Raw genomic sequence first — 14478 nt, 5'->3', positions numbered from 1 at the left:
ATTCTTGTAGACCTGCTGCCCTAGGCCTTCAGCATCTTTACCAGTAGCCTGGAATTGGTTGTGTATATGAAAGTGAGTCTACCTCACTGAGAAGTAGATATGGAGTACAGGGGCAGGGGAGTCTCCTCATCTCATTGTGAAGTTGCTTCAGAGTAGGAGATTGAGAGGAAGGAAATGTGTGTTCAGATATCTCAAATTGGAGCTCAAGAACATTTTTCTCATTGAGAATTGATATAAAGAGCGCTAGGATTCTGTATGATGTGATATATATAGGTAAATGGATTCAGAACTCTAAACATCCCAGGAAACTTAATTACAGAGCATGTGTAATGTATAATTGGTAGCCTGTTGTTAAGGGAGAGAATTCACTTCCTTATGACAAGCTTTGTAACAAACAAATTTTTGTACTTGACACACAGTCAGTTGTATTTTTCCCCCTATTTTTTCTCCTAGGAATTTCCATTTTTTACCTTGACTGCGTTTCCTCCTGGATTTCTTGTGCATGTTGGGGGTGTTGTTAGTGCACGCTCTGTGAAGCTTTTGGATCGTATCCACAATCCTGGTATGTTTTTTCAAAGTTTGTTTTAAATGTTTTATTTGCTCATATTATGATTATTAAAAGAGATTTTTATAATTTTTTTTTAAGCCAAATCTATCTGAAAGAGAAATGAAAAAGAGTATGAATTGACACGTTACTTTAAAATATTTGCAGTAATCTTAATTAAAAATGATCAAACTAAGTAGAAGTACAGTTTAGTTCTTTTTTATACAAAACAAACAAACAAATCTTGATTCATTTTTGGCCAAAGTATCACTTTGAGGGAATCCTTAAGTAACTTTTTGGTCAGCTATTTTCTTTGACCTAAGTAGATAACAAATTTTACAATTAAACCATTGTGGTCATTAACCTAAGGTGTTAATTCTTTTTATTAGTAATAACTATAGATTATTTGAGTCATTTCCTTATTCCTAAAAGAAGTATTCTTTTAAAATGTAATTGTAAACATTGTGTAGAGTATCTAAAAAACAACAACTTCTGTCTGGTTCCTTGGTTTCTTTTCTGTAGCTCTTCAATCTATATAAGTGAATAAGAATAGTAAGTTGCTCACTTCTTTAAAAAATGGACCTATGATTATAAAGTAAGAAAAGCATCAAAAGTCCTAGTAATTTCAAGCCCTTGGATTAGAAATGCTTTGATAATTTTTCTAAATCTAAAATAAGTGTGATAATTGTGGTAGGAACTTTTCGTATGGAATGTGTTCTTTCATCTCTGATGGATGAGATGCCCAGTAACTTGCTCAACTCATTTATGATTTTAATGACATGCCTTAAACTTGATGATGCATTAGCATTTTTATTTGGCATATATACATGTATATTTTTGAAAATCTGAAATTGTCACTTCCAATAACCTCTTCCTGAGGCTTATATTGACTGCTATAAAAAGAGTAAAATACTTTGAGATTATTGCATGCAAAACTTTGCAGATAATGATTTTGAGGATACAGAGCATTACCATTCTTTTAGATTAAAAAAAATAATGTGTGCCCTGTAGTTTCATGTCATTTGAGTTAATAAAAGAAAAACGGAATGAAATTTTTCTAGACCCTGAACAAGAGTTCAGAAAAGCAATACTAGCTAGGATTATTTTACTCTGATCAAGTACATATTTTAAGCATCAGTCTTCTCTTTTTCTTCTGTTATTATTTTTCCCCCCTTTTTATTTTTCTGGTCAACTTAAGATCTTTTCTTCATGTAGTATTTGTATATTCTGCAGTAATTAAAGGCAAATTTAGATGCCATTTTAATGTATTGAGATCTCGAAGACTGCCAAGTTCCATATCTTTGTGTTTAGGAACTTGAATGATTTGGAAAGTAAAAGGAAATACTGGGTTAAGATATCTGACATTAACTGTGACCCATGGCTAGTTACCTGTGTTTCTATAGACCACTGACTCAAATATTTCGGTAGATGGCACCCGCTGATAGAGCAATTTCGAAAATCGTTTCAGGAATACATTAAATTATTGGTGATATCTCCAGTTTTCTGAAAACATTTTGATTTTATTGTTGCTTCCAGGTACCCTGAGTAACCTGTAGACTCTGGGAGAACAAATGAAGGTCACATAAATAAGATTAAGTAGAGAGCTATATTTAAAATCGCATTATTTTTTTACAGAAAAACTGTTTCATGGAGTTTTTCATACTTGCCAGTTATTCTAGCTATGTCAGAAATGTAAGAATCCAAGCCCAGGGAATAAAATAGGAATCCTTATTACAGAATACATTTTGTGTATTGTAATTACTAGATCATCCATTTTCTTTCTTTCCTTCCCTTTCAGAATACTTTTTCAATTCACACATAGAAATCCTCAGTTACCGATGGACTGTTTCCCAAACAATCATGGGCATATATATAAATATATATATATATATATATATATATATATATATATATATATATATAAATGCTTTTAATGGTATATAAGTTATATTTTAATTTTGTTTTATTTTCAGTTTAATACAAATCAATTATATATTCTAATGGTTCCAATATTACATTATTTTGATATAAATATCATATTCTTTGTGTTGCTTTATATATGTATCATGCATTAAAAAGGAACATTTTCTTAAGAACATCTTATTAATCTTCCAGCCCCTTAAATAAATATTTATGAAAAAATTTTTGTTTGTTGAAAAAAGCTGAATGTTAAAACAAAACTCTAGATTAGCATCTACCATAATGATGATGAATTAATTTTATGACACTGAATTACTCCGCTGAGAGAAACTTAGGGTGGATTGAGATGCATGTGCTAACGTTAAAAGTGCTGTATTTGCACTCTGAAATGGATCTTGGAGTTATTTTTTGACTAGTGAACATGGGAAATTTGTATTTCACACTGAGGGTAGAAGGAAAAAATCTTATTTTAAAACCACTACCACATGCTTAATTCTATGGATTATTTGGAGTCATTTCTTTTAGAACTTTCTCTTCTGTTAAATATTAAGCAAACAGGATCATGTAACAAAGGAAAGAATGGGGTGGTTTTAAAAATCAAGGTAATTATCTTAAATAATTAGACTTTAGTTAATGTTAGATTATGATAGCATGCTCCTTCTTCTCTTTCTATTTCTACTTCTTATTAACTCTGCTGTCTGTGTCTTTCCAGTTCCTGTCCAGTGGTGTTGTCAATTGTGTTTTTGTTTGTAGTGTTTTTGTTTTTTTCCCTACTATTCTGCACCTAAAACTGATCTACTAATTTGCTGTTTTGAACTCAGCCTTTGTCGGAATTATGGGTAACACAAGATCTTACAAACTGCTAGACTGGAATAGTTTCAATTCAGGTATTTTAATGGTCATTCAGTACTACATATGCTGACAAAAATTATGGCAGCTCAGTGAAGTTTTTAGAAATGTTCTAGATTAAATAGGTTTAATGTCAATTTAGTTATATAATACATTCTTCAGTACATTTACGTTATAATTCTTGTAATTTCCATGGAAATGCAAATTAAAAACGTGTTAACTAGAATGAATTAAGAAATATATAAATTATGAATGGTTTTTGTTAGGTGATTAATTTTCAGAACGATAATTTTAAATTACATTTATTACATCTTGGACATTTTTCATATCAGGTAAATGGCACAGGCATTAACCTTATGATTAAGGAAATATTAATTTTTAAATATAAGTATTAAATGACTAGCTTGATAATATTAAAGTATGTCTAAACTTCAACACATAATATATTTAGTGTTTTATAAATACTATAAAAGCATAACTGTTACCATTTTTATATATAATTCTAGAAGTGTTCCAAAATTTGGTAAGTTAGAACAGATTTAGGGGGATTAACAGCTTTCATAGGCTTTCCTCCTTCCCCTTCCATATGAGAATATTATTTTTTTTAAGTAATTTTACATATGGATATTGTTTGTAGCTTTTAAAGAAACTAAACTAAGGTGACTTTACAGCTGATGATGTGTTTTAGAGTCAAAGCCAGATAATTTTTCTTTTTGGTAAATGCATATTCTCTTAGTAATACAAATATCTAAATTTTTATGTCATTTATGTATTAGAATTAAATTATAAAACCATCTTGATTCAGTATCAGAAGCTGTTATTTTGCCTAAAGAACCTTTTCAGTTCTTGGTGTCAAAAAATATATTTATAGAAAAACAAAAACAAACATCCAGAGGCTCAGCCTTTAAGATAACATCCCATAATCTTTTCAATATTGTAAACTTTTTTTGTTCTTAGGAGTCCAGGATGTAAGTTCTGATGTAAGTAATGCATGTTTGATTACGAAGTAACTCATGTTTATCATGCAGATTTACGTAATTCAGTATAGTATGTCATCTGATCAGGTCCAATCGTTGCAGATTTAGACTGACGTCAGTTGGTAAATCTTTCGGGAAATTACCTCTGTTTCCTATCTGAGTTTTTGCCAACATGTTCTCACATTGATTAGAATTAAAACAATTATTTTTAATGTAATGCTGTGTAGTTGGTTTTTAGTAACAAATTAAAAAATACCCTGCTGGATTGGTTTGATAAAAATTGTACACCTGAAATCTATGTAATTTTACTAACAATTGTCACTCCAATAAATTAAAAAAAAGGGAATATATTTTCAAAACGTTAGGCAGATGAAGTGTAATGGTAAGAGTAAAAGGCTTATTATGTAAGAATGGGACACTGAGAGCAGACTAATTAAAAATTTAAGGAGCTGAAACCTTGTCAGGGCAAAGATATTTAGGATGAGATGTGTATTAGTCGGAAGATAGAACAGTCCTGGGAAGTAGAAGAAGCAAAATTGAAACCTTATAGACACATTAAAGACTTTGTCTTGTGTAAGCAGAGCTATAGAATTTGGCAAGGAGAAACATGGTCGAGGAAGCAGTATATCTTGCCATCATTTAAAATAAAGTTAGGTAGTAAGTGTGTGATAAAAATAGATGGGTATAAGTTACAGAATACTAAAAGAACATACAAGATGACAATTTAGTGTTCTCGTAGTTGTATGGTTTTGACTGAGGTATTAGAATCGTTATGGTAACTGTACGTATTCAGAAATCAGGCAGATTTTGATAGTAGTTTAGGAAAAATAACTTGATCCTGAAAAAAATGTGATATATCTGGTAAATATATTTAAATTATTTATGTATTCTTCTCTGTAATTAGGGAATACTGCTGTCCTGTATTTCCATAGAGAATCAAGAATTGACCATGTCAGTAAGGAAATTGTTGATAAAGTTTTTATTAATGCTAGAAATTGCTCATCTATACTGTATTTCCTGGATTCTCTGATACTATGTATTGTATAATGTATTATCAATTTAATAATACCCTTCCAAGTGCAAAGAGAAACAGTACCATATTAAATATACGTATTAATTATTAGACATTCTTATTTCACAGACATTAACAGGTGGAAAGATATAGGAAAACATTTTATATTATACAATAATATTTCATGAAATATGATATGCAAAAATTTACTAGAATTTATTCTGTGTCATGCAATTTGCTAGATAATAGGTTGTGCCAAGATGCCCGTCCTCCTGTTTTCATGAAGCTCATAATGTGGGAGGATAGAAAAATATGTAAATGGTTTAATGAGTGGTGTGGTGTGATATAAGATACAGTGTTAAGGCATCGTTGACTCTATGTGTCAGGGAAGCTTATAGAGGTAGTAATTCTTGAGCTCAGTTTTTAAAGGTATATAGGAGATTCACATGGATTTATATTTCCAACAGTGTATTTGGAGCCATGTTAATGTACATCTTTTGAATGTGATTCTGAAACTTGTAGCATTTGCAAAATAGTATCCTAGCCAGTACTCATTTGATGATGTTTGTTATTTCATACTTATTAAGTTGTTTGCCATTGAGTATAAAATGTCTTGGTTAGTTTAGCTTTTTTTCCTGTCCCCTTCTCTCCTGCTTTGCTATCTTAGTTTGTGTTAACTACAAACGTAGAAAACACAGATGCCAAAAAAAAAATGTATACACATTTTTTTAATTTTAATTTTTTATTTTTTTGTATACACATTTTAAGAATGGAAAAAACTGTATTAAAATTGTAATACTCAATATATACTGATAACAAAAGGTGAATACAAGTCACATTTGACTTCTGCAATTACGAGAGATACTCGAAGTGGTTCTTATCAGTGTAATTTTAATACAGTTTTTACCTTTCTTAAAATGTGTATACATTTTTTGGCACCCTCTGTATTTTTATGGAGCAGGAGGAAGAGAAATCAATGTTTGAATATTTATTTAAAAATTATTACCTTTTCTTATCTTGCTTCTTATGTCTGTCCTAGTAACAGACTTTGAGAAAGACAAGATGAATCTTGCTTCTAGGCAGGATGATGCAGCATTTGCAAACCTTGTGTGTAACATGCCAGCAACAGGGTGTCCCTAGGAATAAGACAAGGTGGCCAGTTGTCACACTTGTGTTAGATCATTGACTGTAGGGTGGACAAGAGACTTAAAGGCCGCACGACTAGAGACAGAAATGAGTTAGCAGACCACAGTAGTCTGGCCAGATAAATGGCCTAGAGTTTGGTGGTGACAGGAGAGCTAAAGTTTATAGAACACTTACTGTGTGCCAGGTACTTTGCTAAGTTCTTTATGGTGGGAGGTCATTTAATCCTCAAAACACAGATTTGAGGTAGGCACTATTCCCATTTTGCAGATGAGGAAACTGAAACAGCGTTTTCCAAGGTCAAATGCAAAGTGGCTGAGCCACGATTGAACCTAACTGCTCTGGCTTCAGGGCTTACACTCTTCACCGTAAATTTCCAAAATATTAAGGATGTAAAATCAGCAAGGCTTGGTAATTAGTATAATAGAATGTGGTGAGGATAACAGGTCTTTGGCAATTTTTAGCTGAGAATAAGAAAAGGATAAGTCATGATCATCCTATATTCAAGTCTATTTGAAAATTGAGTTGTAAAAAATTCTTTAATACATTTTAATAGTCCTAGTTCATTGTTTTTCAAATGGCTATGATCTTTTTTTTTTCTTTTGCATTTACCACTAAAAGTATTTCTGAATAGCTCACACAAATAACTTTAATTAGTAGTAGTCTTTAGTGTAGTTGGGGGAAATTTGTTGTTTTTTTCTTTTATCAGATGAATGTCAGTTTAGATATTTTTTCAGGATGTGACGAGGAAGTATAAAGTAGCTATATAATTGAAAAGTAATGTGAGTCAGGTGACATTTAAGGAAATATTTATAGAATATACATATCAGTCTGATCATCCAGAACTTTTTTTTTCAGTTTTGAGTAGAAGCCTTTTACTCAGTGGATATTCATGGAGTGCCTGCCATGCCTTGGGCAGTGTTGGGGATTGGGAACACCATCGGTCAGCCAGGCAGACGTCCTGTTTACACACTAGTCTAGGCTGTTTTTTACACCGTTTCACTGTGTGTGTGTGTGTGTGTGTGTGTGTGTGTGTGTGTGTGTGTGTTAGTTAAATGGAGATAGGCTCTCTTGGAACTTGAATTCTACTGATGATCTCGGCAATTATTCTTTTTTACCAAATCTGAGAGGTACACATAAGCAGATGTGAAAACTAAGTCTAAAGTACTTCAGGAGCTCTTAATTTTTAGTATTTCAATAAGGTTTTCAGGAAGTAGATAGGTACAATTCAAGAAAACATAAATATAGCGTGTAGGCTATGTGAACTAATTTTATAAATAAAGTAACATAAATGTATATGTAATGTTCTTTCTATATAATGTAATTATATATTCAGTACTACTGATTCTTTACTATCTATAAAAAAATCAGATATGTAATCTCCTTAATTATGAATTTTTACTCTTTATGTATATATATATATAATGTGACTGGATATTCATTACTTTGTTATAATGTAACATGTAAATGTAATATATAATTTTCTCTATAATGTAACCAATCTCCAGTTACATTATATATATAAAAAGGGTGAAATTTCACAAAAAAGATGAAAATTACATACCTGGATTTTTTTACAAATAGTAAAGAACTCCAGTTTGGTGCAACATGGATTATATCCCAGCTACCATCCTAACATCCCAAATTACTGTATCTTGATATAGAATTTGTACATCCCTCCTTCTGTAAAAAGATTCTTCTTTTTGGTCTGATACTGAATCCCCACCCATTTTGAGGTGTATACTCCCTTGAGCCTGAACTCTCTAATTTCTGTTTCGTTAGGGAAAATCTATCTTCTTCAAAGATTGTTTTGGGTTAGAATATTACTTTCAGGTATTTGACAATGTAACTTTTTATGCTGTGTATTAACATGATAGGTTATCATTGTACTACAGACCTTTATTTGATCCTATCTAACAATTTATCTCCTCTTGTTCATGTAAAAATTAGATTGCATAACTGTCCATTTTCTTCTTTCTTTCAACCAGATTAAAAGATTTTCAAGGGCAGAGTTATTTTCTTCCAGAGCTATGTAAAATAGAATTGAGTTTAACACTTTAGGTAGTCTGTGTTTCTTAGTTTTGAGTGTCGATTACCTAAAAATCTCAAAGGGATTGAGTTTTATAAAGGCATATTATAATACATTGAGTTGTTCACTTCTTTACTTGTAGAGATATGATAAACTATTACTGTTATTTTAAATGCAGTTTCACCTGCATTTCAGAAACAAGATAAAATAGGTAAAATGCTAAAAAGATGGCAAGATATCAAGCTCTGGCCATGCTCTAGAAAAGTAACAGTAGTAAAATGAATATTAATGATGTGATTAATGTGATGTCAACCCAAGTGCGCAAACATTGCCCCTAAAAGAGGCATCAATGAGGTGCTAATCTAGAGCTCAGTTCCTGCCTACAATTAAGAGGATATATTAAAAAATTTGTCATATTATCTATGAAGAGTTTTAACCCATAGAAGAAAAACATAAAATAGTATGAAATATGATTTGTATAATAAATGAACTTTAATATCTCCTAATATCTTTATAATTACAAATAATTCTGTAGATTTGGGAGGAGCATGGTATTTAAAGGGAAAGTATTTTTTTCTTAACGTCTCTGAAATGTTATCAATTGTGATCCTCACTCAGCTATATATTCTCCAAATGACTGAATTTTAACTAGTTTCATGTATGGCTGCTATAAAATTTTAAGACTGTTTTGCCTTTTATATAAGTATGGTAGATCGTCAATTTTGACTTATGTATGGTGAATAAAAGAATTCAAATTCACTAGTGTGATTCCTGTAAGAATGTAGTTTGCAGTTTTTAAGCTTTTAAAATTCCATTATAAGGATTAAATACTATGATCATTTCTGAATTTTCAGTTGTAATAAGTTAGGGTGAATTATAAAGTTACTACTTCAATATTCTCTGGCTCATCTCTGGCATAAATATGATACCAACATTGAAGATAAATTTAATTTTTTTAATAATAAATAAATTGATTAACCTTAATTTTATTTTAATTAAACAACCCCTAAATTAAATAGCCGAAAAATTCATCCTTTGGCTTTTTGCTTACAGTTATAATTATTGTTAATCCAATTACTAGTTTGTGATTAAGTGCTCCCTACTGTACGCTTGCCTTGCTTTCCACCTAGGATCTAGGGTCATTACTTTCTGTAACCATTTCAGTGAGCTGCCATAGTTTTCAGTCTGTACTGTCACCTGATCCAAGCATGCGCCAAAATATCCACTGTTTCTGGCTCCTGTCTGCTGAATCTGCTTTGCAAAACCCTTCGTTCTTGAGCTTTTGCTTTAGCCAATACCAAATTTAAAAAATTATTTGGAGTGTGGACATATGCCATTTGCTTCCTTAGCTCCCATGTTATGTAACTCTAGCTTTTATTAAACTTGTAAATAAATACAACAATGGCATCCCCATGTGCAACTGTGTGGCTCGTGTGTCAAAAATAAAGGCTGCTTGTGAACTTGTCAGAAGAATATGAATGCTCCACTTGTGCTGCATTCAGCTTTTTTTTCTTTAATCAGCCACCTATTTTTTCCATAGTGTTTGATTTAATTACCTGATTATTTTATGTGTTATACCAAGGTAAGTTCGATGTAAATAAACTTTGTATTCTATGTGATTACATGTATCTCATAATAATTATTATTACATACTTTTCCGTTTAGACATGCTGGCCATTTTAAAATAAATATATCTTGAACTTAAACTAAGTGGCTTCCTCCATTTTTCATTAATTAAAAAATAATGTTATGGATTGCTTATTGTAAAATTTATTTTTAAAACAGAAAAGCTACCATGTATTGCTTGTGGCACAGATGTAGGCACACCTAATGTGAGAAAATCTGTTTTTATAAAAACATAGTATACAATTATTTGTTTTAGCAAATAATATTTTAAACTTCCAGAATGATTTAAAAAGTAAATAGCAGGGCCTATTAGTGCATTTGAGAAAAGTCAAGACTTTTTATTTTACATCGTTTTTCAGAAAAATAACTTTTTTTAAACTGATGACTATTCTATTTATGATATCTATTTTCAAAGAATCAAATAATTTCATAAATTGAGCAACTACTTGAATAACAGTTTGTCTTACAACCTAAAAATTCTCTATTAGGAAAGGATGATGTTAAATAGGTGTCCAAATTGGTTTAGAAACATGTATGTCTTAATTAAAAGAAAAAGAATAGATTTGAAGGTGTATTTGTGCTGTTAATGTCTGCATTTCAGTTAGGAATATGAAGAAATTCTTTAACATAGTAGCATTTGTGCAAAATAGGACCACCTAATTGTCTCTCACGTTTCTACCTTCATAATATTGATAGCTAGCACCATATTGTAGTCTTCTATTTCTCTTCCTTCTTTATTTTATCTCATACTTTGATGTTTTCCTCAGTTTCCTGGAGTCTGCATTTCTTTCTTTTCTTCTGAAAGGAAGTTTTAGGGTAGCTCTGTCTTGGATCCAAAACTTTAATTCAAGAACTGGCTGGCATCATTTGTAGTTCTGGCTTTTATCTCCTCAGTTCTCTTTTTTGTTGATCCTCCTCCCTGTGGAGGAAACAAAATTACATCATAGGAATGTGAACTATAATCAGCCTTTTAACCTTTCTTTACTTTGCTGTCTTCAGTGTTTTACTAGTGAGTATAATTCTACTTATTCTACTTGTTTTGCAAAACATTTTGAAAACTAGTGTATACTGAAATTCAAAAAAAAGTTTTGGGATTGTTTGATTTTTCTGTTTTAATAGTGCCTTTTATGTAGAAGGTTTACAGTAAAAGCTTAGCATGCTATTTAGAGTTCGTTGAGATTTTTTTCTGTCTCAGATTGTTCCCAAATGGAATTGGCCACAAAAAGAAACGAATTAGGATATGCTGATTATAGACCGTTTCTGTTTTTAACATCTTTGCACATAAAAAGTTACTGTAATTTTCAGATTCTGTTCACCAATAGTATGCAGCCAAGTGCAAGTGCTAGGAGGCATGCGGGACAGATGCCCCGTTTACAGTGATCCACTACAAGCAGTATCGAGCTCCTCTACGATAATAAAACACAATTCTTTGATTCTAAGGCATTTGAATTACACACTCATACATGGAATTGCAGTGTTCTCTCTGAAATTTGCCCCTATGTACATTAACCAAATTGTTTTGATTAATCTTTTAAATGTATTTGTTTTCTTTATTTTTGAATTGGCTAGTCCTTTTCTTTCTTGTCACTTTGCTTTAGAACTCACGTCTCTTTAGAAGGATGGCTACAGATGGCTTTCTCTTTTTTAATATCGACCAATCTTTCTTTGCCTTGGAAAGAACCCAGAATATAGTGGGTTATAAAAAATAGGTAGCAGGAAATGAAATCAGAATTTATATTAAAATTTATGGATATGACTCATAAAGTGTTCTCTCACTGAGGTGAGACATAGGATATTCTCTCAGTTTAAGATTAGAATCTGGACAGCCTGGGTCTACATTTTAAGTTGTGTCTAATAAAATACATTCCTATAGATGTCCCTTAAAGTAATAAAACAAATAGAACTTGGTGGTTTGTTTTCTAGCAATCAAGTTTAAAATGTTAAATTTTTGGAGAAGTAGTATTGAATTTTGGAGAAGTAGCATTTTAAAGACGTGAAGTTTTAAAATCTGTTGTAGAACAGTAATCCTTTGCCTTCCAGAGTGTTTATTTTAAATATTTCTTGTTCATATAGACAATGTGCTATTGACTAGTGAACTGATTTAAAATTTATTTTTCAGATGAACCTGAAACTCGAGATGCGTGGTGGGCAGAAATCAGACAAGAAATAAAATCACATGCTAAAGCATTAGGCTGTCATGCTGTAGTGGGCTACAGTGAATCAACTAGCATCTGGTAAATGATAATAACTTGATTTTCTAGATGCTGTAATTTACAGATTGTCATCTGAAAAGGGAAAAGCTTTATGCAAATACAGAGAAAGGAATAGTGGAGTGAGTGATCCAGGAGCATGGGCTTTAGAGTACATCCCACCGAGTTTCATATGCCATTTTTGCCACTGAATTGCTATGAAACTTTGAGAATGTTACTCTACTCATCTGAGCCTCAATGTATATATTGAAATAGAGATGATAACCACCTATTATTTAAAGTTGTTGTTGATTAAATGAGAATTTATTAGGTTGGTGCCAAAGTAATTGCGGTTTACAAGGTTAAAAATAATTGCAAAAACCCCAATTACTTTTGCACTACCCTATTAATAGTGGCACATAGCAAGTATTAACTCCAGGTCTACTTTACTCCAGTTTGTGACTTAGCTAACTCCTTCCTCTGGGATCTTTGGAACCCTTGATCTATTGTAAATGAACTGCCTTGTGTCTTTAAAGTTCATCTCTAAACTCTTTCTACCTTCTTTTACTAATTGTAACTTAACTTTCTCCTGCTAACAAATCATCCTTTCTAACTCTGCCAGGTAATGATGGGACTCAGTTCTCAAAACCATTTTTCCCTACCTTTCATTTGAACAGCCTCTCCTCCTTTAAAGTCCCTGCCATTCCACATGTCAGACTTTTCTACCTCCAAAACATTCTTCTGTTTTTTTAAATTCCTTCTCTGCCACTCCTCCAGTTAAATATGATTATCTCCCCTCGAACAGCTTAGCATTGTACTTTCGCGTTCGTCAGTCCTCTCTCCCCACTTGACTTTGAACCATATTTTGGACCTCATTATTGCTCGTAACTGTTGCCTCATAAAAATTTAAAACTATAAAATTCCACTCTTGGATCATAGCTTAGTATTTTTCTACCCATATCATTTGCTTCTTTACATCTGGTTTGTACATCTGGTTTGTCTTTTATCTTTTTCTTAACCAAGAGTTTTTCTAGTTCCTTACTCAGGTGCTGACTTTCTTATTGCCTGCCATCCTTGAACCCTACTATTAGCCTCTTCATAAATTTATAATAGATATCATTTAGAAACTGTTTGGCCATCTGCTATTTTATTTTTCCACCATCTATTCTTGGATAATTCTTACTGCCAGCTGTTACATGGATAATTTTCTTGCACTTGTGGCGATCATTCTTAGAGAAAAATGATGAGACTGGTAAATGTGGACATTACCGAACCATGCTATTTCATCTTCTGAGGACCCTTTCTTTTCCTTTGTAGAGCATGTATTATATTCTTGAACTGTTCTACTCCCATTCTCCTCTTCTTAGACTACTAACTTTATTATGCTTATGCTGTATTACTCCCCAGTAGATAGTTTCACCTCATTCATGTGTTTAGTGTCATACACTTTCAAGTCCTAGGGATATGGTTTTAAAAGACATAGTTCTTGTCATCAGATTCACATTCTACTGGAGAATTATGACAAATATAATACATTTTATGATATAGAGATCCCAGGATGTTTTGGGATCCTAGAGGGTTGCAAGTTAAAAGTAGGATTGGAAGAAAGTGTGAATTAAGTAACTGAAGCACAAACTGAATTTCGTAAGATGATTTTGAATTATATAAATGAAGAGAGGAGGCGTAGGGAGAGTGTTCAAGGCCATAAGAACAGCATGTGGAGAAGGCCTGAGGTGTAGATTCAGTGTGGCTTGAGATAGGTCACAGATACAAGATTCTACAGAAATGAGTCCAATTAATTTACTTAGAAGTTTGAATTCATCTGACACAAACTCTTTTTCCCTCTAGATCTCAAAAAATCTTGGTATTTAAATCCCATCTTTACTAATTTGTTGTGTTCTAACCCACCCTACTCACTATTACTGGGTTAAACTCCTTAAAATGCACTTCTGCTCATAGCTCCTTGATTCATTCAGTGCCTTCAGTGACCCCTCGTTATTCCCTCTGCATCCTCAGCGCCCACCTAAACATTTCAAGCCTGGCCTCTAGTCAATTACAAATCAAGTGACCATTTATTTACGTCATCTTAGGTTTCTGATCCATTTACACCTTGTTTCCAGTGTTTTGAACCTAGGCTGCTACTTTTCTCATTTGCTTTAGGTGATCTCATTCAATAATTATGTTGATTG

The 14478-nt window shown here is 32.1% G+C and overlaps 1 protein-coding gene across 21 annotated transcripts in view; it reads left to right on the top strand.

Annotated features, from left to right (window-relative positions):
• Window positions 1-14478, top strand: part of C2CD5 (C2 calcium dependent domain containing 5) — an 82751-nt gene that overhangs the window by 32515 nt on the left and 35758 nt on the right. For 14 of the 21 annotated variants that reach the window (XM_081058393.1, XM_081058387.1, XM_081058404.1 and 11 more), the window contains 2 exons: window positions 454-562; window positions 12220-12334. In XM_081058393.1, the coding sequence (XP_080914519.1) occupies window positions 454-562; window positions 12220-12334 (224 nt within the window). Of the gene's footprint in view, window positions 1-453; window positions 563-3285; window positions 3352-12219; window positions 12335-14478 lie in introns of all 21 variants that reach the window. The other 7 variants (XM_081058399.1, XM_081058389.1, XM_081058400.1 and 4 more) reach the window with 1 other exon arrangement.

Source organism: Rhinolophus hipposideros (assembly GCF_964194185.1).
Source record: "Rhinolophus hipposideros genome assembly, chromosome: 9".
NCBI lineage: Eukaryota > Metazoa > Chordata > Mammalia > Chiroptera > Rhinolophidae > Rhinolophus > Rhinolophus hipposideros.
Note: the sequence above shows the minus strand (reverse complement) of the source record. Positions and strands in the feature narration are given on the sequence as shown.